The 26,811-nt window shown below is 42.2% G+C and overlaps 1 protein-coding gene and 1 non-coding gene across 2 annotated transcripts; one reads left to right on the forward strand and one right to left on the reverse strand.

Annotated features, from left to right (window-relative positions):
- The first annotated feature begins 1,505 nt into the window (after positions 1-1,505).
- Positions 1,506-1,578, forward strand: TRNAF-GAA (transfer RNA phenylalanine (anticodon GAA)). The gene has a single exon. It is a non-coding gene; the product is annotated as a tRNA-Phe (tRNA).
- Positions 1,579-1,855: 277 nt separating this feature from the next.
- On the reverse strand, positions 1,856-9,531 carry LOC123063530 (kinesin-like protein KIN-14K). Its single transcript, XM_044487342.1, has 21 exons — positions 9,249-9,531; positions 8,424-8,578; positions 8,220-8,333; positions 7,808-8,045; positions 7,320-7,417; positions 7,153-7,236; positions 6,998-7,075; positions 6,822-6,914; positions 6,703-6,732; positions 5,806-6,444; positions 5,649-5,730; positions 5,466-5,561; positions 5,203-5,382; positions 5,011-5,117; positions 4,741-4,916; positions 4,448-4,612; positions 4,108-4,361; positions 3,857-4,020; positions 2,683-3,059; positions 2,415-2,515; positions 1,856-2,221 (listed from the first exon to the last, which is right to left on the reverse strand). Exons 1-21 carry the CDS (start codon positions 9,286-9,288, stop codon positions 2,148-2,150), a joined length of 3,345 nt encoding a protein of 1,114 aa, XP_044343277.1. The 5' UTR covers positions 9,289-9,531; the 3' UTR covers positions 1,856-2,147.
- Between the last annotated feature and the right edge of the window lie 17,280 nt (positions 9,532-26,811).

Raw genomic sequence — 26,811 nt, forward strand, 5'->3', positions numbered from 1 at the left:
CGTTGGTCTTCCGCCGCCCCTGGCCATACCTCCCCCTTGCGCCGAGTTTTTTCTCTAGCAAAGCCCCACACCATCACCCCCACCTTAAACCCTAAGATAGATACTGGGGTAGCCTCTCCGGCGAGCCCCCGCTGCGACTTTTTCTTCCTTCCCTCTGGCGCCTCATTTCTTCTAGGGAAAATCGACTGACCCAAATCGGATCTTCAGCTGACTGGAGTTTAGCTAAACTGAACCAATATATCTAACAGCTGACACCTCGGGAGCGATCCACGACAGCACATGCAGAAATGCACATCAAGAACCTTATTAGGGAAATGATATTCCGTTGGTCGGGAGAGGCATGCTGAAAGTGCTAGAATCACTGATGGATATGTTAGATCTAGTTGTGGATTAGAATGCACATACATTCTGCTTGATGTATAGGATGGTTAGACGAGTGTCGTCGTCCATACTCTTCGTGGTTGATGACACTATGCCACAGCGACAAAAGAACTTGGGATGCGACCCTGTCAATGTTCGATCGACGTTGTCTTTGCTATGTCTCTATTGGCGGGATTCGGTCTTCAAAACCCATTAGGTGATAGGAGTTTATTAGGTGCTTATGGTGTGGCTTTTTCTTTTTCTGTGATGGAGGTGCTTATGGTTGTTGTTGGTCACTTTTATGTTTTGCAATGATGGATGCTCTCTTCATTTGTGATTGTTCCCTTGCATGAATCAGATTTAAAATTCCCTAGGGTGTTTCCTCTAAACATAGACAATGAATCTCATGAGCTCCTCACACTAGCTATTACCCCTCTCAACATATCTTAGTCTTTTTTCTGCGAAAAGGCGCCTTATGAAAAGCAATGCCTGGGAGGTCATCAACGTAGACCAGAAGGTGCCGACGACTGCGATGTGTGTAGCAAATCGTCGCTCGGAGAAGAAGACGCTAAAAAGAGCCTATAGATACTCCAAAGACCACAAACGCCATCCGAATCCGAATGAATCCACTGGAGACCAAAGCCGAATAGATTCAGGAAGATTAGTTGGAGACGCCAAAAAGTGTACTGACAAAACGGAGATAGGACGAGAAGGACATTAGTCCAAAACTGGGACAACACCGGCGCCTTGGCGCCCCGACCAAGACACAACGACTCCCTAAAACTAGCCTAAACCAAGACACCCATGCCAATGTACGCCAAATCCGGACTTCATTCTTCACTTGATACTTTCCAAGATCTCCGTGAAAGGAACATTTGATTGGTAACTGCGTCTTATTTGATTTTAGGTTGCCCTATTCTACATAGTAAAATATAAAAAATATTGGATTGTTATGTACATTGTTCGTTTCGTCAAACATTATTAACTATCCGTGGGAACGCATGTGTATTATGCTAGTAAATACAAATGAGCAGTGGATAGGGGCGATTCCGGTTCATGCATTACACGGTTGGAAGTAGAACCTGCCATATTAATCAGCAATATGTGTAATATTGATATAAGCTATAATGTTGACAAACACACAAGCGGGGATAGCTCAGTTGGGAGAGCGTCAGACTGAAGATCTGAAGGTCGCGTGTTCGATCCACGCTCACCGCAATACGTTTCTTTTTATTTAGACTACATATTTTTTTAGTTACAAAGAAAAGAAACTGAGTTCTCTGCAACTCTTTCTGTTCTTACATCCCTGTAAACTCTAGAAGTAATTTCAGAGCAGTAGTCTTCAGACTTTAAAAAAAAAATCATACTATTGATTTCCTTTCTTTTTTATGAGCTCTCAGAGCCATAATTTCTTGTGTAAAGACTGGAACCTGAAAGAGAGAGCAGACTAACTGCCATGATCATGCACATCGAAACTGTAACAGGGGAGTAGCAATAGTCCAATATCCTTTCATTCTTTTCGACCAATAAACGGCGAACCCCAAGAGGCCACAATATCAAACCCTCGTCACCACAGACTAAATACAAAAACTCAAGTCAATTGTCATCAAAGCTATGAGCATGCCATAATCTCTCAACATTGCACCGCCCTCGTCATAACTTTGTTTCACATTTCTCCAGTTACAACCATACATTTATCCTACAGCTACCCCCGACTATTTCCACCTTTCTCGTCTCGTCGAGTTACAGTCAGCATACAAAATACATCCGAGCAACTGGAGAGTGCTCTACTTCTGCCATCTTTTGGTTGCCCTGGCCGAAGAGCCTCCCGCCAACTGGTTGGATGGGGTCCTTGTGTGACCTGGTTTGTCAATATGATCCCATTCTCATTAGTATCTTGAAAGTTAACTATCGGCTCTAGTTTGAAAATCTATGATACTTTCAGGCCTAGATAAACATATTATATGGACCTTAACATGAAATTTCCCAAGTTGTGAAAGTTTATTGAGCACTAGTACCAAAATCTTGGAGGTGCTACAAAGTCGTATGCTTACTTGGAGTCTTCAAAACTGCATCCCTTGGTTTTGATCTGGAGATTGCTGGCTGCGCGCTTTTTGTGAGAGTCGATCTGGCTATTCGTGATGTACCTCTATGCCTGAAATTATCGAGCACTACCAAATTAGTAAGCCTGCTTTTCAAAAGATGAAAAACTCTCATGACAACAAGTATAGACAAAAGAAAGTTACTCCTGATGCATAGTCATAGTAATGAAAGAAACAATTGATGATTTTTGACGGAAACGAAATAGGAAAGAAAGAGTACATTTTGGTATCGTCGATCATGTCTGAGTTAGAGTTCATAATATTCCTCCTGCCAATAGTATACTCCGTTTCTCTTACTAATGAACCATCTTCAGATACATTGTCTTCATAATCTGCTTCATCCAACCCCATAGCCACGATGTTAGTGGGTGAAGTCTGACCAGCATCTGCATTCACCTCAGCGTAACTCAGAGGGTCTGATAGTTGCCTCTTTTGGTTTAATGTGATCAGCGATGTCTCATTGGAACTAAAATTATTTGGCATGCTTGAACCATTGTTGTCAACAACTGAACTTGGGGATTTATCTTTGTCTTTCATGACTTGGAGCTGCTCAATTTCCATGTCTTTTCGTGAAATAGTGTCTTTCAAGGACGAAACCTAATAAAGCACAAACAGCAACTTATATCCATAATATGAGAGAATCTTTATCAGGGAAATAAATTAACATCAACTGCAAGCGGCCAGTGTGGGGTTTCAATTAGTAATTTACGCCATCAGTTACATAAAAACTTGAACCATACGTATCTAACAGTGATATTGTAAGCCCTCGTTTTATCTATGGTCCTATGGAAACTTGACAATTCATATTTTTATTTTTATTTTGTATAATTGATTCAAAAATTGCAGTGGCATTTTTCCAAAGAGGGAAATAGTAGTGGCATTTCTCTGAATCGGCATAATTGGAGCGCTATTTATCTAGTTAACCCAAGAAAAAAATAGCAGGAGTTCCCAAGCTATTCATGTCTCAGTTTTCTGTAAATTTTTATCCATTATTTGTTCAATACTAGCACAACAATATCAAGAATGTAGAGAAATATGTAACATAACCCAGCAGTAAATAAACTCCTGCTAATTCTTCGCAATGTTTTGATACAGGCTATGAATTGTAGGGTTTACGGTTTAACACCTTACCAACTGTACTTATAAGTATACAACAATCACTTGAGTCAAAAAATGGGGTTCCAACCTGAGATTAGAAGTGATCATAGAATGGAAATATCTATCTTGAGTTTTTAGGATGATGTTCACAATTTAATATCACCTTTATATGTAAGTCTATTCTTTTATTTTACACACTATTCTTTCTTTCCCTAACTAAAACAGTTTCTTAAGTGCGCAAAAGGAAAACAAACTCCAGCTCAAGACAAGTTAGAGAGAGGCTAAAGTATAAGAACCTGTTCCAGCAGCTCTTTGATATCCTTTCCGTCTTTGTTACTTCTTGCAGCGCCTAACTCTACTCCAGAAACTCTTTCAGCAAACTTTAAAGTGCTTATAGTTTCTGAATATGACTCAACATCAGGATTTATTTGGACAAACATGAGTGTCTTTGCTTGTCCGCCTGCGATAGAATATTTGAAGAAATAACTATAAAGATCACATAAAGCCTCCAAATGCATGATTTATCAACAAGTAAACAATCGATTACCTAAAGAGCTTTGAAGAACTTGTGTGAGCTTGCTGTTTCTGTAGGGCACATGGGCATTTTTCTGTGCCAGGGCAAAAATCACATCACCTAAAGCAGAGAGAGATTTGTTAATATGCTGAGCCTCTTTTAATCTATCTCCCGTTGCTTCAGACCGCTCTACTCTTTCACTGCCAGCAAGATCAACGAGATGCAGGCATCCTCTAGAAATGGATCCAGTCTTCATATCCACCCCTCGAACATGTACAGTTAGAATGCTACATGTAATAATATATTTTTAACAAATCCATAATATACAGAATAAAGATAATATAATATAAATTCGGTTCAAAGTTCAGTCAACCTATGAGACCGGCTGCTTCTTTCATTTAGAGCTGTTGCACCAACTGCTCTATTTGCTAGTCCAATTTCCATCAAATCTAAAACATCTGATGTTGATTTAACTGGATATAAGCTAGCATCAGGTAAAACGAGTCCATTAGGCTGAGAAGTACTCCAAATCCCAAGTGTTTATTTATGTTAAGGAATAGCAGTATTACTTTTACAATTTTAATAACATGAATACAAAAAATGAATGAAAACATGATTATGAGAAATGTAACGAAAAAAATCCATGCAATATTATCAAAAGGATATCGTTTCTGTGCAATTTTGTTTGACAGAAGATCACGAACTTGTTCATTGTATATCTCAACCATCTGTACTCCCACCTCATACGAGAAAATATTTCTCCTATTTAGTGAAATATCAAATAGATCATTTAAAGCCCGGTAATTGACACCCCAATCTTTCTTTGATGTACTGGGTCCACTCTGAAAAGTAAAAATATATATAGAGAGAGAGAATAAGAGACTAATAATTATATAGTAAACAAAACTACCAGAACAGCACAACAAAAAATAGTACCATTGTGTAAGTTTTTCCAGAACCAGTTTGACCATACGCAAAAATACACACGTTGAATCCATCAAGAACTGACCGAATCAACGGTTGAGTGTCAGAAAAAACATCGGCTGTGAATTAGAAAAAAAGGTAATTAGACAATTATTAATAGGCAAAAAACATAACAAGAAAACTAGTATTATAATAAAAATGTACCCTGAGAAGCAAATGAGTTAAACACTTTGTTAAACTTGAACATCCGTTGTCCATCTTTTCCTTGTTTCAATGGGTTTGAAATCAGAAGGTCGCCACTTTCACCAATGTAATCAATAGTAGTTGATTTTTTATCTTGACCGGGAAGAAATGGTCTTACACGACAATACACTCTTATATTGCCTAAAAAAAGAGCATATGTTGATAAAAATGTTAACATAAAAATTGTATTCTTTTGTTGAAACAATATTTGAGCAATGGAACACCTCTCAATTCTTGCACTTCATTAAACAACTTCTGGTTTTCAGCGAGAACTTTGTGATAGTTGTCAGCAGCATCAACCAAACATTTCAAATTGGAGCCTGCACAAATGTAAATAGAAAAGACATATCAAACATAATTGTGACCGCACAATTTTATACATCAAAAATCAATGCAACAAAGCGTACCTAAATTAGAAATTTCATCTCTCCACTTCATTTGAAAAGCATACATGTCACTTTTTATCGACCTTGATGATGTATTTAAGCCCTATCATTACAAATCGATGCAGAAGAGTGAGAAAAGAAAAGGATATAATAAACTATAATTTCTAAATTAACATACCTTGACATATAACTGTTGGCTGTTCATGTAATTATGAAAAATATTTTCCTTTTTGTTCCATAACTGTGATTTCTGTTGATAAGTAGTCTCAACCTCTTCGATTTTCATGTTTGATTGTAGTACATGAAGCTCAAATTCTTTAACTTTGGTGGCTAGTTGTTCTTCCATTTGCTTTGTCTTTATTTCAAACCGATTAAGCTGTTGCTCATGCAGCTTATTCATTTCTTCTAGTTCTTCCTTAAGACTTGATATCATATTCTGGCCATCCTCTTTTTCTTTTATTAACCGGCGAGCATTTTGCTCGTGCAGCCTATTCATTTCTTTCATTTCTTCCTTAAGGCTTGATATCATGTTCTGGCCATCCTCTTTTTCTTTCATTAACCGGCCAACATTTTGCTCATGCAGGCTATTCATTTCTTCCATCTTTTCCTTAACGCTTGATATCATGTTCTTATCACTCTCTTTTTCTTTTATTAACTTAACAACATTTTTCTCACGCAGCCTATTCCTTTCTTCCATCACATCCATTTCTTCCTTAAGACTTGCTATCATGTTCTCAGCATTCTTCTTTTCTTTTATTAACTGGACAACATTTTGCTCACTGAGTTTTTGTCTCTCTTCAATTTTTGACTTCTCTTCCTGTAAAAACCAAAAACAAAACAGTGCAAAATGTTATCCAGTGGCTAACTATTAGCATAATTTCTCCTAATAGTACAAATGATAAACCAAATTAACATACATTTTCATTCTTCTTCTTTTTCTACACAGATAATTACATTTCATAAAAATAACATATATAGAACACTATAGAAGCAAACAAAATGTATTAATTGAAGATTAAGGGAACACATAAAAGATATAAAAAAGGAAATTAGAATATTCACACACGAGTCATACCTTCACTACTTGGAGCAGATTTACCGTCATCTGGTCAACAAAAAGTACATAATATCAGCACAGAGAAAAAATGTCTATAATTTTATGATTTCTCTGACCATCGAGTAAATAATGTGTACCTGATTTTCTTCGTTTGTGCCATTTACTAATACTTGGAGTGCTTTGATTTTTGAAAGGTACTTTTCTTCCCTTGTCTTGATGATAGTATTTTGCTGAAAAGCAAGGGATCGTCTGATTCAAATGTTGTATTTATAAAACAAAGAAAACCATAACTATCAAGAAACTTTCCTCTTACATTTCTTATGTGCTCTGCTTGAACACAGAGACGACGCTCGATTTCCTGCACTACTTTCCTCAATAGAAAAACTACACGCTGGTGTGATGAGATTCAAGTCAGATGTAGAATTTAGGAATAAAAATAAGAGGATCGTTTGGATTAAAAAAACATACGTGTGGAATTTCTCCCTTTTTTCTCTCAATGCTTTCGTCCAGAATGCCATTAATAACGGTAAGCAGAGATTGAGTTGGTGCATTCTGTGAGAATATAACTTGCATTAGGGAAGGGTTATCAATCACAATATATAGCAATTAAACGAATTTAGGCAATAAGAAGTTACATCTAAACTGTTTGAATGCATCATCTCTGAAATCTTGGCAGCCGGAAGATCAGCATAGGACCTGCATTTTAGCTGGAAAATCTCACGAAGCTTTTTTCCTGCAGGGTAAATAACAAGATGATACATGCTAAAGTGTATAAAGTAGAAATCTCAAAAATATACATGGTATTTGTAGTCAGCAACTAGAATTGCAACAAAGCATAAATACTAAACAATATTGTGCATATGAAGCATCGGAAGTCAGAAGCATGTTAAAGCCCCGCCAAGGCACTCGATCTGATCGGATCATGCTTTGTCATTATGTTTATGACATGTTAAAAGTACAACATGAATACATATATGATGTATCATATATGTTAATCCGACAATATGATAGTCAGGTGGCAACTAAACCATGTTACATAATTCCAGAGCAGAAGGCTAACTCTCTAGAGACTTCTTTTACAGCTCATATACAAAGCAGTGTGCAAACAAGAATACATGCGTACCATTGAAGGCAGGAGTTTTCTGCTGAGACTTGGGGTATGGAACCCCATTTCCCCTGTTCTCTCCTGAGGGTGTTTTCCCTTGTGGTGCAGCAGCAACTAGAGACTCGTCAGTTTCCGGAACTCTCCATTTTTTTCTCGAAGGAATCTTTGAAACATCCTGTGAATTATCATCAACCACTCCAGGATTCAGATTGTCCCTCAGAACCAAAAGGCAATCCACCACTGATGACATTGATCCCTGTAACCATCAAGTCCATGGGAGTTAGCATAATGAACCTGTCAGCAATGCAAACCATGACCAACAATTCTAAGTTTCTAACCATCTTAGTACACAATATTAGTTTCAACAATTACAGGAATTAAGAGCTCGAGCATGCATACCAACTGCTGGACATGATAAGAACGAACTCACCTCCTCGAGATCCATCACACTGAAGCCTGGCAGCCCCATGTCAGCAACCACCGAGAGGAACTTCTTCACATTGTCCGACCGCTGCTCTGAAGATGTATAACCAGCACCTGACCCCTGAACAAAGAACAGCCATAATCAAAACACCGACATCGAAATCTCCGCAGCTCACGAAACCCAAAAGTTTCAGAAGCACAGCAGGCACACCTCAAGGACACCAGGGATGGGTGTGTTCAGGATGCGGCACAGGACTGTGCCGTCGCTGAGGAGCTCACGGAGCTCTTCATCAGATGAATCCAGTGGCAAGCCGTACTCCGGGATTAAGGCACTGATCCATTTGATCACCTCTGCGCGCCCAGCATCTACACAGGTTTTCGCAGCACCATGTAAAGCACATATAGCAAGCATGCAGAAACCACAGGTACATGATCAACAACAGATGAAAAAGGACATTCCAGAGGGTCCCTTGAGAAAACAGAATGAGACGCGACAAAAAGTAATAAAAAATTTGGACTCTGACGGCATAGCGAACTGAATCTTAACAGCAGCGAGTTACAGTAATACTTAATACAGATGCTAACAAATATCTTCAGCGAAATAGGAATCGAATTATAGAACACCGAGAAGCAGAAAAAAAATCAACTCCACAGCACATAATTGAGCTCAGGAAAATCTGGGTTGCATAATCTCACCAACCAAAATTCGAGCACCTATTCAAGAATATAACAACTCGATAAAGTACTAGAAGCCGGGTTGCATATAGCTGATGAACTCGCCGGAAATCACGAGAATAATCGCGCTGGCCAAAATTTGAGCTCCTATTCTCGAATATAAAAAATCGATAAAATACTAGGGGGAAAAGGTAATCAGCTTCAAAGTCCAGAGCACATTAGAGCTTAAGAATAGTCGGGTTCCATATAGCTGACAAACTCGCCGCCCAAAAAATCTGGAGAGCACGCTCGCCGACCAGGAATCGAGCTCGCGGGCTCCAATTCCGCAACTCGGTACGCAATCGGAGTTCAGCCGCCTCACCTGCCTGGAGCCCCTCGCCGTCGCCGTCCACGCTCCCCATTCCCCACCTCCCGAGCCGGCGCGCGACGGTCCCGGCCCAGATCGAGGCCGCCGCCAGCGAGACGCGGGCGGATTCGGCCTCGAAGCGGACGGCAATCGAGGGTCTCGGGGGGCGACGCGGGGGCTGGGGTTTTGCTTGCCGGCCGCCGTCTCCTCTCCTCTCCTCCCCGTGCGCCGGCCGGTGCGCGTGCTTTTGTTTCGGGTTGGTTTGCTCTTTCCTCGCTCGCGAATGTCGCGGCGTTTTTGGTTTTTGTTTTGCTTTGATGTCGCCAGCTCGTCTCCTCCGTTAACGCCGTCAGTTGTTGTGGGTGAGTGAGGGAGGCTCGGGACGGGAGTACTATGTTTACCCACCCCGTTTCAAATCAAAATATAAAACGTACTACCTCTATATATAAAGAAATATACAAAAAAATTAGATCACTAATACAAGATCTTTTCGATCAGTACTTATATAAGATTCAGGCAAGTCTAAAAGATCTTATATTTCTTTTTTTTTGCGGGGGAGATCTTATATTTCTTTATAAGTTTTATCATAAGGAAAACTCTTCACGTCAACTGGCGGATTTAACATTCGCGTCCGCCGGCGGCTCCGATTGACATGTGCCTTCTTGACCCCATTTTACGTGTCCGTGATCGTACGTACTAGAATCAAACCGTCAGTCCGTCACGTCTTCTCCAGAACGCTCTTTCCATACCGCTCATCCCTCTCACACGCACAAACACAACCAGCATCCATCAGGATGTCCGCTGCTGTAGACAGGACCATCTCGCTGTTGGAAGCACCTCCCCTCCCCCCTCCTTCTTGTTGCGCTGCAAGCACGCCCCACGCCTCTCACCCTAGCTTTCCCTCTCTATCTCTCTCTTCACGTTTTCTGCAACATGATCTTTGTTCCAATTTTTTTGAGACAAAAGTCTTGTTGCAGGAATACAGAGAAGACGCTGGAAACATTGTTGCAAACTTTGCAGAAAGGATTTTGTTGCAAGAATACAGAGAAGAGATTGGAGATGCCAATATTGCATAAAAAAATATGCAACACGACCCATGTTGCAATTTATTTTTCTGCAACACAACCTATGTTGCAAAAAAATACGGCAACACAACCTATGTTACAAAAAACCCGCAACATAATCTGTTTGCAAATATTTTCCGCAACAAGGCCTTTGTTGCAAAGTAGAGAAAGACGTCGGGCTGATCGATTGTTTTAGATCTGACGGCTCGCGAGGCGGCGGATGTTGTCAAAAGATCCGTCGGTGGGCACATAGCAGGCCCCTTATTATAAATCAAAGTTTTTATAAGTTTGACTAAGCTCATTGATAGCATATGTCAATACTACAATATCCAATAAATACGATAATATGAAAGATATAGGGAGTAGGGATCTCTATATTTTGAAATTTAAAAATTATATCTCACAAAATCTTCTCATTAAGTAATGCATGGATAACGATTTAATATGCAATCAAAACTTAAGAAAGGATCTCTATAAAAATATGTATATATCAACAAGGACTTACATCCTTGCCTTTTCAAAACTATATTAGGCAAATTCGATCAACCACGTGGAGATTTTCAGAAATGTAATATAGAAAGTTTACCCTTTTTAATACTTGGCAACACAAACAGTTGTTAGGAGATGAAGTTGAAAAAGCTGACGTGAAAGTTATCAACAGGCGGCTTCGACCCGAGGATGATGAGTAGCAACATGGGTTGAAAAGGCACGGTCAACCTCGGACAAGAATTTTTTTTGCAAACACGAAGAGCATGTGGTAGACTTCTTTTTCAACGCATGAGCTCCCTACTTTCATTAATCCAAATCGTGGTACATATTTGCAAACTTGGATCGAAAACTCCCAACCGCAAATGTAATCCCAACAAAGAACAACTAGATTTACAAATTACTCCACATGGGACACATAGATGGACCACCGTCAAAGACGGGAGCACGTGTTGCTAGTCTTCGGAAATAGTTGTATCCATAAGCTTCAAGCAAGTTGAGGAAGCCACCGGATCGCTTTTGCTAATCGAATTTTGTGACAAGAGATCCGACATCGACGATCAAGGAGGCACACAGGCAGTAAAACTCCATGTCACCTGATACGTTTTTAACGTATCTATAATTTTTGATTGTTTCATGCTATTATATTATCTGTTTTGAATGTTAATGAGCTTTATTTTACACTTATATTTTTTTTGTGACTAACCTATTAACCCGAGGCTCAGTGCAAATTGTTGTTTTTCTGCCTATTTCGGTGTTTCGCAGAAAAGTAATATCAAACGGAGTCCAAACAGAATAAAACCTTCGGGAGCGTGATTTTTGAAACAAACGTGATCCAAAGGACTTGGAGTGGACGTCAAGAAACAGACGAGGTGTCCACGAGGCAGGGGGCGCACCTACCCCCCTGGGCGCGCCCTCCCCCTCGTGGGCCCCTCGTGGCTCAACCAACCTACTTCTTCCTCCTATATATGTTCACATACCCCGAAAACATCCAGGAGCACCACGGAAACATATTTTCACCGCCGCAACCTTCTGTACCCAAGAGATCCCATCTTGGGGCCTTCTCCGGAGCTCCGCCGGAGGGGGCATTGATCATGGAGGGCCTCTACATCAATTCCATGGCCCTCTGATGATGTGTGAGTAGTTTACTTCAGACCTTCGGGTCCATAGTTATTAGCTAGATGGCTTCTTCTCTCTCTCTTCGGATCTCAATACAAAGCTCTCCTTGATATTTTTGGAGATCTATTCGATGTAACTCTTTTTGCGGTGTGTTTGTCGAGATCCGATGAATTGTGGATTTATGATCAAGTCTATCTATGAACAGTATTTGATTCTTCTCTGAAATCTTTTATGCATGATTGGTTATCTTTGCAAGTCTCTTCGAATTATCAATTTGGTTTGGCCTACTAGATTGATCTTTCTTGCAATGGGAGAAGTGCTTAGCTTTGGGTTCAATTTTGCGGTGCTCGATCTCAGTGACAGAAAGGGAAACGACACGTATTGTATTGTTGTCATCGAGGATAAAAAGATGGGGTTTATATCATATTGCTTGAGTTTATCCCTCTACATCATGTCATCTTACCTAAGGCGTTACTCTGTTCTTATGAACTTAATACTCTAGATGCATGCTGGATAGCGGTCGATGTGTGGAGTAATACTAGTAGATGCAGGCAGGAGTCGGTCTATTTGTCACGGACGTGATGCCTATATACATGATCATGCCTAGATATTCTCATGATTATTCGCTTTTCTATCAATTGCTCGACAGTAATTCGTTCACCCACCGTAATACTTATGCTATTTTGAGAGAAGCCACTAGTGAAACCTATGGCCCCCGGGTCTATTTTCCATCATATAAGTTTCCAATCTATTTTACTTTGCAATCTTTACTTTCAATCTATATCATAAAAATACCAAAAATATTTATCTTATCATTATTATCTCTATCAGATCTCACTCTCGTAAGTGACCGTGAAGGGATTGATAACCCCTTTATCGCGTTGGTTGCGAGGTTCTTATTTGTTTGTGTAGGTACGAAGGACTTGCGTGTGGCCTCCTACTGGATTGATACATTGGTTCTCAAAAACTGAAGGAAATACTTACGCTACTTTGTTGTATCACCCTTTCCTCTTCAAGGGAAAACCAACGTAGTGCTCAAGAGGTAGCAAGAAGGATTTTTGGCGCCATTGTTGGGGAGGCTTACACCAAGTCAAGTCAAGATTTGATCTCCCGTCAACGAGCCATTTCTGGCGCTGTTGCCGGGGAGTCTACACACAAGCAAAGCCATACCAAATACTCATCACAAACACTTATCCCTCGCATTACATTATTTGCCATTTACCTCTTGTTTTTCTCTCCCCCACTTCACCCTTGTCGTTTTATTCGCCCTCTCTTTCATCTGCCTTTTCTTTTGCTTGCTTCGTCATTATGACTAGTCCTTTATCTATTCCTTTATCTCCCAAGAATGAGGTCCTTAATTTTAAACAAAGAGAGGGAGAAAATCTAAAAGATGCTTGGTTCAAAATTTGCAATGCGCAAAATAGATCTACTAGGAAGCAATCTACTTCCGTTATTCTTCGCAATTTTTATGTAGGCATCATTCCTTGGAATAGATATATTCTTGATACCATTACCGGAGGAAATTTCTTGGGTAGCCACACTTTTGATTCTTACAATGCTATGATAGATTTGTTTGGCACACCACCTCTCTTGGTTAATGGAACTATGTTAACTTTGGAACATGTTATGCAAAGGCTCGATATTATTGAAAATAAAGTTTCCACTGTTGAATTTATTGAGAATTTGGACAAAAAGATCCATAACCAAATTACCCAATATGGATCTAAGGTAGGAGTTGATAACCCACAAGTATAGGGGATCAATTGTAGCCTCTTTCGTTAAGTAAGAGTGTCAAACCCAACGAGGAGCTAAAGGTAGAACAAATATTCCCTCAAGTTCTATCGACCACCGATACAACTCTACGCACGCTTAACGTTCGCTTTACCTAGAACAAGTATGAAACTAGAAATACTTTGTAGGTGTTTTTGGATAGGTCTGCAAGATAATAAAGAGCGCGTAAATAAAAAGTAGGGGCTATTTAGATAAAGAAACAATAGAGTTAGTATAGCGAGTGTGGAAAAGTGGTGGTAGGAGTTGCGAAATTGTCCCTAAGCAATTGACTACGTTACTAGACCGATAGCAAGTTTTATGTGGGAGAGGCCACTGCTAGCATGTCATCCCTGACTTGGAATTCTATGCACTTATGATTGGAACTATTAGCAAGCATCTGCAACTACTAACGTTCATTAAGGTAAAACCCAACCATAGCATTAAGATATATTGGTCCCCCTTCAATCCTGTATGCATCAATTTCTATGCTAGGTTGAAGCTTCTGTCACTCTTGCCCTCCAATACATAGTCCTATCAACATACAACTAACCCTATGGTGTGATCCACGCGCGCGCTCATATGATGGGCACCAAAGGACAGCAACATAACCACAAGCAAATTAAATCAATCATAGTAATTCACCCAATCACCGATAGGACAACGAAAATCTACTCAGACATCATAGGATGGCAACACATCATTGGATAATAATATGAAGCATAAAGACCATGTTCAAGTAGAGGGTACAACGGTTTGCGGGAGAGTGGACCGCTGTAGATATAGGGGGGAAGGTGATGGAGATGTTGGTGAAGATGGCGGAGGTGTTGGTGAAGATTGTGGTGATGATGATGATGGCCACGGCAGCGTTCCGGTGCCCCGGAAGAGAAGGGGAGAGGGGGCCCCTTCTTCTTCTTCTTATTCCTTGACCTCCTCCCTAGATGGGAGAAGGGTTTCCCCTCTGGTCCTTAGCCTCCATGGCATGGGAGGGGCGAGAGCCCCTCCGAGATTGGATTTGTCTCTCTGTCTCTCTCTGTTTCTGTGTTCTTCTGTCTGCCCTTTCACCATTTCGTATATATATGGAGATCCGTAACTCCGATTGGACTGAAACCTTCGCCGAGATTTTTTCCTGAAAATTAGCTTTCTTACGGCAAAAGAATAGCAGCAACTGCCTTACGAGGGGCCCGTGAGAGTCAGGGGCGCCCCCTGCCTCGTGGCTCCCTCGGGCACCGTCTCACGTTGATTTTCTTCCCATATTTCACATATATTCCAAAAATAAACTCCATCCGTTTTTACACCGTTTGGACTCCGTTTGATATGGATTTTCTGCGAAACAAAAAACATGCAACAAACAGGAACTGGCACTGGGCACTGGATGAATATGTTAGTCCCCAAAAATAGTATAAAAAGTTGCCAAAAGTATATGAAAGTTGTAGAATATTGGCATGGAACAATCAAAAATTATAGATACGACGGAGACGTATTAGCATCCCCAAGCTTAATTCCTGCTCGTCCTCGAGTAGGTAAATGATAGAAAAGATAATTTTTGATGTGGAATGCTACCTAGCATAATCTTGATCATGTAATCTAATCATGGCATGAATATTAAGACACGAGTGATTCAAAGAAATAGTCTATCATTTGACATAAAAACAATAATACTTCAAGCCTACTAATAAAGCAATCATGTCTTTTCAAAATAACATGGCCAAAGAAAGTTATCCCTACAAAATCATATAGTCTGGCTATGCTCCATCTTCACCACACAAAATATTCACATCATGCACAACCCCGATGACAAGCCAAGCAATTGGTTCATACTTTTTAACGCGCCTCAGCTTTTTCAACCCTCACGCAATACATGAGCGCAAGCCATGGATATAGCACTATAGGTGGAATAGAATATGATGATGGGGGTTATGTGGAGAATACAAAAAGGGAGAAAGTCTCACATCGACGCGGCTAATCAATGGGCTATGGAGATGCCCATCAATTGATGTCAATGTGAGGAGTAGGGATTGCCATGCAACGGATGCACTAGAGCTATAAGTGTATGAAATCTCAAACTGAAACTAAGTGGGTGTGCATCCAACTTGCTTGCTCATGAAGACCTCGGGCATTTGAGGAAGCCCATCATCGGAATATACAAGCCAAGTTCTACAATGAAAATTCCCACTAGTATATGAAAGTGATAACTCAAGAGACTCCCTATATGAAGAACATGGTGCTACTTTGAAGCACAAGTGTGGTAAAAGGATAGTAACATTGCCCCTTTTTCTCTTTTTTGCGGGCTTCTTTGGCCCCCCCTTTTTTATTTAGGCTTCTTTGGCCTCTCTTTTTTTTGGATGGGGTAATGCTCTAATAATGATGATCATCACACTTTTATTTACTTACAACTCAATATTACAATTCGATACTAGAACAAAGATATGACTCTATACGAATGCCTCCAACGGTGTGCTGGGATGTGCAATGATCTAGCATAGCAATGACATCAAAAAACGGACAAGCCATGAAAATATCATGCTAGCTATCTCACGATCATGCAAAGCAATATTACAATAAATGCTCAAGTCATGTATATGATGATGATGGAAGTTGCATGGCAATATATCTCAGAATAGCTATGGAAATGCCATTATAGGTAGGTATGGTCGCTGTTTTGAGGAAGATATAATGAGGCTTATGTGTGATAGATCGTATCGTATCACGGGGTTTGGATGCACCGGCGAAGTTTGCACCAACTCTCGAGGTGAGAAAGGGAAATGCACGGTACCGAAGAGGCTAGCAATGATGGAAGGGTGAGAGTGCGTATAATCCATGGACTCAACATTAGTCATAAAGAACTCACATACTTATTGCAAAAGTTTATTAGCCCTCGAATCAAAGTACTACTACGCATGCCCCTAGGGGGATAGATTGGTAGGAAAAGACCATCGCTCGTCCCCGACCGCCACTCATAAGACAATCAATAAATACATCATGCTCCGACTTCGTTACATAACGGTTCACCATACGTGCATGCTACGGGAATCACAAACTTCAACACACGTATTTCTATAATCCACAACTACCCATTAGCATGACTCTAATATCACCATCTTTATATCGCAAAACTATTGCAAGGAATCAAACATATCATATTCAGTGATCTACAAGTTTTATGTAGGATTTTATGACTAACCATGTGAATGACCAGTTCCTGTCATCTCTCTAAATAGATATAAGTGAAGCAAGAGAGTTTAATTCTTTCTAAAAAAGATATGCCCACGCTCTAACAAATATAAGTGAAGAAAAAGAGCATTCTACAAATGGCGGTTTTCTATGTAAAGAGAAACAGGCAATCCAAACTTCAAATGATATAAGTGAAGCACATGAAGCATTCTATAAAGCCATACTCAAAAGATATAAGTGAAGTGCAATGGGCATTCTATAAATCAACCATGTACTATCTCATACCAGCATGGTGCATAAAACAAAAATGAAAACTAAATGCAAAAGACGCTCCAAGATTTGCACATATCGCATGAACGAAACGAATCCGAAAACATACCGATACGTGTTGAAGAAAGAGGGGATGCCTTCCGGGGCATCCCCAAGCTTAGATGCTTGAGTCTCCTTGAATATTTACTTGGGGTGCCTCGGGCATCCCCAAGCTTGAGCTCTTGACTCTCTTCCTTCTTCTCACATCGAGACCATCTCGATCATCGAAACTTCATCCACACAAAACTTCAATAGAAAACTCGGTAAGATCCGTTAGTATAATAAAGCTGTTGGGGAACGTTGCAGAAAACAAAAAAAATTCCTACGTTTCACCAAGATCAATCTATGGAGTCAACTAGCAACGAGAGGAGAGTGCATCTACATACCCTTGTAGATCGCGAGCGGAAGCGTTCAAGAGAATGGGGATGATGGAGTCGTACTTGATCCAAATCATCGATGACCAAGTGCCGAACGGACGGCACCTCCGCATTCAACACACATACGGAGCGGATGACGTCTCCTCCTTCTTGATCCAGCAAGGGGGAAGGAGAGGTTGATGAAGATCCAGCAGCACGACAGCATAGTGGTGGATGCAGCAATGATCGTAGTAGGGCTTCGCCGAGCTTCTGCGAGAGGGAGAGGTGTAGCAGGGGAGAGGGATGCGCCAAGACTTGAGGTGCGGCTGCCCTCCCCCCTTTTTATATAGGCCCCCTGGGGGGGGCGCCGGCCCTGGAGATGGGATCTCCCAAGGGGGCGGCGGCCAAGGGGGGTGGAGTGCCCCCCAAGGCAAGTGGAGGCGCCCCCCACCCTAGGGTTTCCAACCCTAGGCGCAGGGGGGCCCAAGGGGGGGGGGGCGCACCAGCCCACTATGGGCTGGTTCCCCTCCCCACTTCAGCCCATGGGGCCCTCCGGGATGGGTGGCCCCACCCGGTGGACCCCGGGACCCATCCGGTGGTCCCGGTACAAATACCGGTGACCACGAATCTTTCTCGATGGCCGAAACTACACTTCCTATATATAATTCTTCACCTCCGGACCATTCCGGAACTCCTCGTGACGTCCAGGATCTCATCCGGGACTCCGAACAACTTTCGGATTACTGCATACTCATATCTCTACAATCCTAGCGTCACCGAACCTTAAGTGTGTAGACCCTATGGTTCGGGAGACACGTAGACATGACCGAGACGGCTCTCCGGCCAATAACCAACAGCGGGATCTGGATCCCCATGTTGGCTCCCACATGCTCCTCGATGATCTCATCGGATGAACCACAATGTCGAGGATTCAAGCAACCCCGTATACAATTCCCTTTGTCAATCGGTACGTTACTTGCCCGAGACTCGATCATCGGTATCCCAATACCTTGTTCAGTCTCGTTACCGGCAAGTCACTTTACTCGTACCGTAATGCATGATCCCGTGATCAACCACTTGATCACATTGAGCTCATTATGATGATGCATTACCGAGTGGGCCCAGAGATACCTCTCCGTCATACGGAGTGACAAATCCCAGTCTCGATTCGTGCCAACCCAACAGACACTTTCGGAGATACCTGTAATGTACCTTTATAGCCACCCAGTTACGTTGTGACGTTTGGCACACCCAAGGCATTCCTACGGTATCCGGGAGTTGCACAATCTCATGGTCTAAGGAAATGATACTTGACATTCAGAAAAGCTACAACAAACGAACTACACGATCTTTTGAGCTAAGCTTAGGATTGGGTCTTGTCCATCACATCATTCTCCTAATGATGTGATCCCGTTATCAATGACATCCAATGTCCATAGTCAGGAAACCATGACTATCTTTTGATCAATGAGCTAGTCAACTAGAGGCTCACTAGGGACGTGTTGTGGTCTATGTATTCACACATGTATTACGATTTCCGGATAACACAATTATAGCATGAACAATAGACAATTATCATGAACAAAGAAATATAATAATAACCATTTTATTATTGCCTCTAGGGCATATTTCCAACAGTCTCCCACTTGCACTAGAGTCAATATTCTAGTTACATTGTGATGAATTGAACACCCATGCAGTTCTGGTGTTGATCATGTTTTGCTCTAGGGAGAGGTTTAGTCAACGGATCTGCTACATTCAGGTCCGTATGTACTTTACAAATCTCTATGTCTCCACTTTGAACACTTTCACGAATGGAGTTGAAGCGACGCTTGATATGCCTGGTCTTCCTGTGAAACCTGGGCTCCTTGGCAAGGGCAATAGCTCCAGTGTTGTCACAGAAGAGAGTCATCGGGCCCGACGCATTGGGTATGACTCCTAGGCCGGTAATGAACTCCTTCACCCAGACTGCTTCTTGTGCTGCCTCCGAGGCTGCCATGTACTCCGCTTCACATGTAGATCCCACCACAACGCTTTGCTTGCAACTGCACCAGCTTACTGCCCCACCATTCAAAATATACACGTATCCGGTTTGTGACTTAGAGTCATCTAGATCTGTGTCGAAGCTAGCATCGATGTAACCCTTTACGACGAGCTCTTCGTCACCTCCATAAATGAGAAACATTTCCTTAGTCCTTTTCAGGTACTTCGGGATATTATTGACCGTTGTCCAGTGTTCCATGCCGGGATTAATTTGGTACCTACCTACCAAACTTACGGCAAGGTTTACATCAGGTCTGGTATACAGCATAGCATACATGATAGACCCTATGGCCGAGGCATAGGGGATGACACTCATCTTTTCTCTATCTTCTGCCGTGGTCGGGCATTGAGCCATGCTCAATCTCGTACCTTGCAATACAGGCAAGAGCCCCTTCTTTGACTGATCCATTTTGAACTTCTTCAATATCTTGTCAAGGTACGTACTCTGTCAAAGACCAATGAGGCGTCTCGATCTATCTCTATAGATCTTGATGCCTAATATATAAGCAGCTTCTCCAAGGTCCTTCGTTGAAAAACACTTGTTCAAGTAGGCCTTTATGCTTTCCAAGAATTCTATATCATTTCCCATCAACAGTATGTCATCCACATACAATATGAGAAATGCTACAGAGCTCCCATTCACTTTCTTGTAAATGCAGGCTTCTCCATAAGTCTGCATAAACCCAAACGCTTTGATCATCTCATCAAAGCGAATGTTCCAACTCCGAGATGCTTGCACCAGCCCATAAATCGAGCGTTGGAGCTTGCACACCTTGTCGGCATTCTTAGTATCGACAAAACCTTCCGGCTGCATCATATACAATTCTTCCTTAAGGAAACCATTAAGGAATGCCGTTTTGACGTTCATTTGCCATATCTCATAATCATAGAATGCGGCAATTGCTAACATGATTCGGACGGACTTCAGCTTCGCTACGGGTGAGAAAGTCTCATCGTAGTCAACCCCTTGAACTTGTCGATAACCCTTAGCGACAAGCCGAGCTTTATAGATGGTCACATTACCATCCGCGTCTGTCTTCTTCTTAAAGATCCATTTATTTTCTATGGCTCGCCGATCAATGGGCAAGTCAGTCAAAGTCCATACTTTATTTTCATACATGGATCCTATCTCGGATTTCATGGCTTCCAGCCATTTGTCGGAATCCGGGCCCGCCATCGCTTCTTCATAGTTCGAAGGTTCACCGTTGTCTAACAACATGATTTCCAAGACAGGGTTGCCGTACCACTCTGGTGCGGAACGTGTCCTTGTGGACCTACGAAGTTCAGTAGCAACTTGATCTGAAGTTTCATGATCATCAACAACAACTTCCTCTCTAGTCGGTGCAGGCACCTCAGGAACATTTTCTTGAGCTGCGCCACTTACCGGTTCAAGAGGTAATACTTCATCAAGTTCTACCTTCCTCCCACTTATTTCTTTCGAGAGAAACTCTTTCTCTAGAAAGGACCCATTCTTGGCAACAAAGATCTTGCCTTCGGATCTGAGGTAGAAGGTATACCCAACAATTTCTTTAGGGTATCCTATGAAGACGCATTTTTCCGACTTGGGTTCGAGCTTTTCAGGTTGAAGTTTCTTGACATAAGCATCGCATCCCCAAACTTTTAGAAACGATAGCTTAGGTTTCTTCCCAAACCATAATTCATACAGTGTCGTCTCAACGGATTTCGACGGAGCCCTATTTAAAGTGAATGCGGCAGTCTCTAAAGCATAGCCCCAAAATGATAGCGGTAAATCGGTAAGAGACATCATAGATCGCACCATATCTAATAGAGTGCGATTACGACGTTCGGACACACCATTACGCTGAGGTGTTCCAGGCGGCGTTAGTTGTGAAACTATTCCACATTTTCTTAAGTGTGTGCCAAAGTCGTGACTCAAGTATTCTCCCCCACGATCTGATCGCAAGAACTTGATTTTCCTGTCACGTTGATTCTCAACCTCATTCTGAAATTCCTTGAACTTTTCAAAGGTCTCAAACTTGTGTTTCATTAAGTAGACATACCCATATCTACTCAAGTCATCAGTGAGGGTGAGAACATAACGATAGCCACCGCGAGCCTCAATGCTCATTGGACCGCACACATCAGTATGTATGATTTCCAATAAGTTGGTTGCTTGCTCCATTGTTCCTGAGAACGGAGTCTTGGTCATTTTACCCATGAGGCATGGTTCGCACGTGTCAAATGATTCGTAATCAAGAGACTCTAAAAGTCCATCTGCATGGAGCTTCTTCATACGTTTGACACCTATGTGACCAAGGCGGCAGTGCCACAAGTATGTGGGACTATCATTATCAACCTTACATCTTTTGGTATTCACACTATGAACATGTGTAGCATTACGCTCGAGATTCATTAAGAATAAACCATTCACCATCGGAGCATGACCATAAAACATATCTCTCATATAAATAGAACAACCATTATTCTTGGATTTAAATGAGTAGCCATCTCGTATTAAACGAGATCCTGATACAATGTTCATGCTCAAAGCTGGCACAAAATAACAATTATTGAGGTTTAAAACTAACCCGTAGGTAAATGTAGAGGTAGCGTGCCAACGGCGATCACATCGACCTTGGAACCATTCCCGACGCGCATCGTCACCTCGTCCTTCGCCAGTCTCCGCTTATTCCGCAGCTCCTGCTTTGAGTTACAAATGTGAGCAACTGCACCGGTATCAAATACCCAGGAGCTACTACGAGTACTGGTAAGGTACACATCAATTACATGTATATCACATATACCTTTAGTGTTGCCGACCTTCTTATCCGCTAAGTATTTGGGGCAGTTCCGCTTCCAGTGACCACTTCCCTTGCAATAAAAACACTTAGTCTCAGGCTTGGGTCCATTCTTTGGCTTCTTCCCGGCAGCTTGCTTACCGGGCGCGGCAACTCCCTTGCCGTCCTTCTTGAAGTTCTTCTTACCCTTGCCTTTCTTGAACTTAGTGGTTTTATTCACCATCAACACTTGATGTTCCTTTTTGACTTCTACCTCTGCTGATTTCAGCATTGCAAATACTTCAGGAATGGTCTTTTCCATCCCCTGCATATTGAAGTTCATCACAAAGCTCTTGTAGCTCGGTGGAAGCGACTGAAGGATTCTGTCAATGACCGTGTCATCCGGGAGATTAACTCCTAGCTGAGTCAAGCGGTTATGTAACCCAGACATTTTGAGTATGTGCTCACTAACAGAACTATTTTCCTCCATCTTACAGCTAAAGAACTTGTCGGAGACTTCATATCTCTCGACCCGGGCATGAGCTTGGAAAACCATTTTCAGCTCTTTGAACATCTCATATGCTCCGTGTCGCTCAAAATGCTTTTGGAGCCCCGGTTCTAAGCTGTAAAGCATGCCGCACTGAACGAGGGAGTAATCATCAGCACGTGTCTGCCAAGCGTTCATAACATCTTGGTTCTGTGGGACGGGTGCGTCACCTAGCGGTGCTTCTAGAACATAATCTTTCTTGGCAGCTATGAGGATGATCCTCAGGTTCCGGACCCAGTCCGTATAGTTGCTGCCATCGTCTTTCAGCTTGGTTTTCTCTTGGAACGCGTTGAAGTTGAGGACAACGTTGGCCATTTGATCTACAAGACATATTGTAAAGATTTTAGACTAAGTTCATGATAATTAAGTTCATCTAATCAAATTATTCAATGAACTCCCACTCAGATAGACATCCCTCCAGTCATCTAAGTATAACATGATCCGAGTTAACTAGGCCGTGTCCGATCATCACGTGAGACGGACTAGTCAACATCGGTGAACATCTTCATGTTGATCGTATCTTCTATACGACTCATGCTCGACCTTTCGGTCTTCTGTGTTCCGAGGCCATGTCTGTACATGCTAGGCTCGTCAAGTCAACCTAAGTGTATTGCGTGTGTAAATCTGTCTTACACCCGTTGTATTCGAACATTAGAATCTATCACACCCGATCATCACGTGGTGCTTCCAAACAACGAACCTTCGCAACGGTGCACAGTTAGGGGGAACACTTTCTTGAAATTTTACGAGGGATCATCTTATTTAAGCTACCGTCGTTCTAAGCAAATAAGATGTAAAACATGATAAACATCACATGCAATCAAATAGTGACATGATATGGCCAATATCATTTGCTCCTTTGATCTCCATCTTCGGGGCTCCATGATCATCGTTGTCACCGGCATGACACCATGATCTCCATCATCATGATCTCCATCATCGTGTCTTCTTGAAGTTGTCTCGTCATCTATTACTTCTACTACTATGGCTAACGCTTTAGCAATAAAGTAAAGTAATTACATGACGTTTATGTTGACACGCAGGTCATAAATAAATAAAGACAACTCCTATGGCTCCTGCCGGTTGTCATACTCATCGACATGCAAGTCGTGATTCCTATTACAAGAACATGATCAATCTCATACATCACATATATCATTCATCATTCATCACAACCTTTGGCCATATCACATCACAAAACACTTGCTGCAAAAACAAGTTAGACGTCCTCTAATTGTTGTTGCAAGTTTTTACGTGGCTGCTATAGGTTTCTAGCAAGAACGTTTCTTACCTACGCCAAAACCACAACGTGAATTGCCAATTTCTATTTACCCTTCATAAGGACCCTGTTCATCGAATCCGATCCGACTAAAGTGGGAGAGACAGACACCCGCCAGCCACCTTATGCAACTAGTGCATGTCAGTCGGTGGAAACGGTCTCACGTAAGCGTACGTGTAAGGTTGGTCCGGGCCGCTTCATCCCACGATGCCGCCGAATCAAGATAAGACTAGTAACGGCAAGATAATTGACAATATCGACGCCCACAACTACTTTGTGTTCTACTCGTGCATAGTAACTACGCATAGACCTAGCTCATGATGCCACTATTGGGGAACGTTGCAGAAAACAAAAAAAATTCCTACGTTTCACCAAGATCAATCTATGGAGTCAACTAGAAACGAGAGGAGAGTGCATCTACATACCCTTGTAGATCGCGAGCGGAAGCGTTCAAGAGAACAGGGATGATGGAGTCGTACTCACCGTGATCCAAATCACCGATGACCAAGTGCCGAACGGACGGCACCTCCGCGTTCAACACACGTACGGAGCGGATGACGTCTCCTCCTTCTTGATCCATCAAGGGGGAAGGAGAGGTTGATGAAGATCCAGCAGCACGACGGCGTGGTGGTGGATGCAGCAATGATCGCAGCAGGGCTTCGCCGAGCTTCTGCGAGAGGGAGAGGTGTAGCAGGGGAGAGGGAGGCGCCTAGACTTGAGGTGCGGCTGCCCTCCCCCCTTTTTATATAGGCCCCCTAGGGGGGGGGCACCGGCCCTGGAGATGGGATCTCCCAAGGGGGCGGCGGCCAAGGGGGGTGGAGTGCCCCCCAAGGCAAGTGGAGGTGCCCCCCACCCTAGGGTTTCCAACCCTAGGCGCAGGGGGGCCCAAGGGGGGGGGCGCACCAGCCCACTATGGCTGGTTCCCCTCCCCACTTCAGCCCATGGGGCCCTCCGGGATGGGTGGTCCCACCCGGTGGACCCCGGGACCCATCCGGTGGTCCCGGTACAATACCGGTGACCCCGAATCTTTCCCGATGGCCGAAACTACACTTCCTATATATAATTCTTCACCTCCGGACCATTCCGGAACTCCTCGTGACGTCCATGATCTCATCCGGGACTCCGAACAACTTTCGGATTACTGCATACTCATATCTCTACAACCCTAGCATCACCGAACCTTAAGTGTGTAGACCCTACGGGTTTGGGAGACACGTAGACATGACCGAGACGGCTCTTCGGCCAATAACCAACAGCGGGATCTGGATACCCATGTTGGCTCCCATATGCTCCTCGATGATCTCATCGGATGAACCACGATGTCGAGGATTCAAGCAACCCCGTATACAATTCCCTTTGTCAATCGGTACGTTACTTGCCCGAGACTCGATCGTCGGTATCCCAATACCTTGTTCAGTCTCGTTACCGGCAAGTCACTTTACTCGTACTGTAATGCATGATCCCGTGATCAACCACTTGATCACATTGAGCTCATTATGATGATGCATTACCGAGTGGGCCCAGAGATACCTCTCCGTCATACGGAGTGACAAATCCCAGTCTCGATTTGTGCCAACCCAACAGACACTTTCGGAGATACCTGTAATGTACCTTTATAGCCACCTAGTTACGTTGTGACGTTTGGCACACCCAAGGCATTCCTACGGTATCCGGGAGTTGCACAATCTCATGGTCTAAGGAAATGATACTTGACATTCAGAAAAGCTACAGCAAATGAACTACACGATCTTTTGAGCTAAGCTTAGGATTGGGTCTTCTCCATCACATCATTCTCCTAATGATGTGATCCCGTTATCAATGACATCCAATGTCCATAGTCAGGAAACCATGACTATCTTTTGATCAACGAGCTAGTCAACTAGAGGTTCACTAGGGACGTGTTGTGGTCTATGTATTCACACATGTATTACTATTTCCGGATAACACAATTATAGCATGAACAATAGACAATTATCATGAACAAAGAAATATAATAATAACCATTTTATTATTGCCTCTAGGGCATATTTCCAACAAAAGCAAATCACTAGTCTAAGTATTGTTGCCAACCAATTCATATTTTGTTTTGGCATTGTAGCTACTGTAATATAACTTTTCCATGGCTTAATCCACTGATATAAATTGATAGTTTCATCAAAACAAGCAAACTATGCATCAAAAACAGAATCTGTCTAAAACAGAACAGTCTGTAATAATCTGAACATTCACCGTACTTCTGATACTTGAAACATTCTTCCAAAATTAGGAAAAATAAACAATTTGTATAGAAATACAATGCAAAAATAATCAGAACCATTTGATGTTCCAGTAAAAAATGTAAAATCGAGCACTACAGCCAAAGTTTCTGTCCTGCACCGCACAAACCAACAAGCAAAGTAAACATCCTAAAGGCAAATCTTGGCACATTATTTTTATTTTTAAACTTTATAAAAGCACATAACAGAAATAAATGACTCTCTAAAACTTCCGGGTTGTCTCCCTGGCAGCGCTTTCTTTAAAGCCATTAAGCTAGGCATATAGTGTTCAAGTAATGGATCCACCCGGATCCCAAGGTATATCAAAGCCAATTAGAATCAACAATGATTTGTAATTTAGTAGTGAGCACAAAGTAACATATATCATGTAATGACGAAGTCTAACTCTCTTCCTATGCATCGGCATGTCATAAAATAAGA

Source organism: Triticum aestivum, chromosome 1A (genome assembly GCF_018294505.1).
Source record: "Triticum aestivum cultivar Chinese Spring chromosome 1A, IWGSC CS RefSeq v2.1, whole genome shotgun sequence".
Lineage (NCBI taxonomy): Eukaryota > Viridiplantae > Streptophyta > Magnoliopsida > Poales > Poaceae > Triticum > Triticum aestivum.

Coding starts and splice junctions, on each gene's coding strand:
- LOC123063530 (XM_044487342.1), bottom strand. CDS start 9,288: ATGGGGAGCGTGGACGGCGACGGCGAGGGGCTCCAGGCAG. Junction 5,731..5,805: donor GCCAACAGTTATATGTCAAG/GTATGTTAATTT, acceptor TTGTAATGATAG/GGCTTAAATACATCATCAAG. Junction 2,222..2,414: donor TGCAGTTTTGAAGACTCCAA/GTAAGCATACGA, acceptor TTGACAAACCAG/GTCACACAAGGACCCCATCC.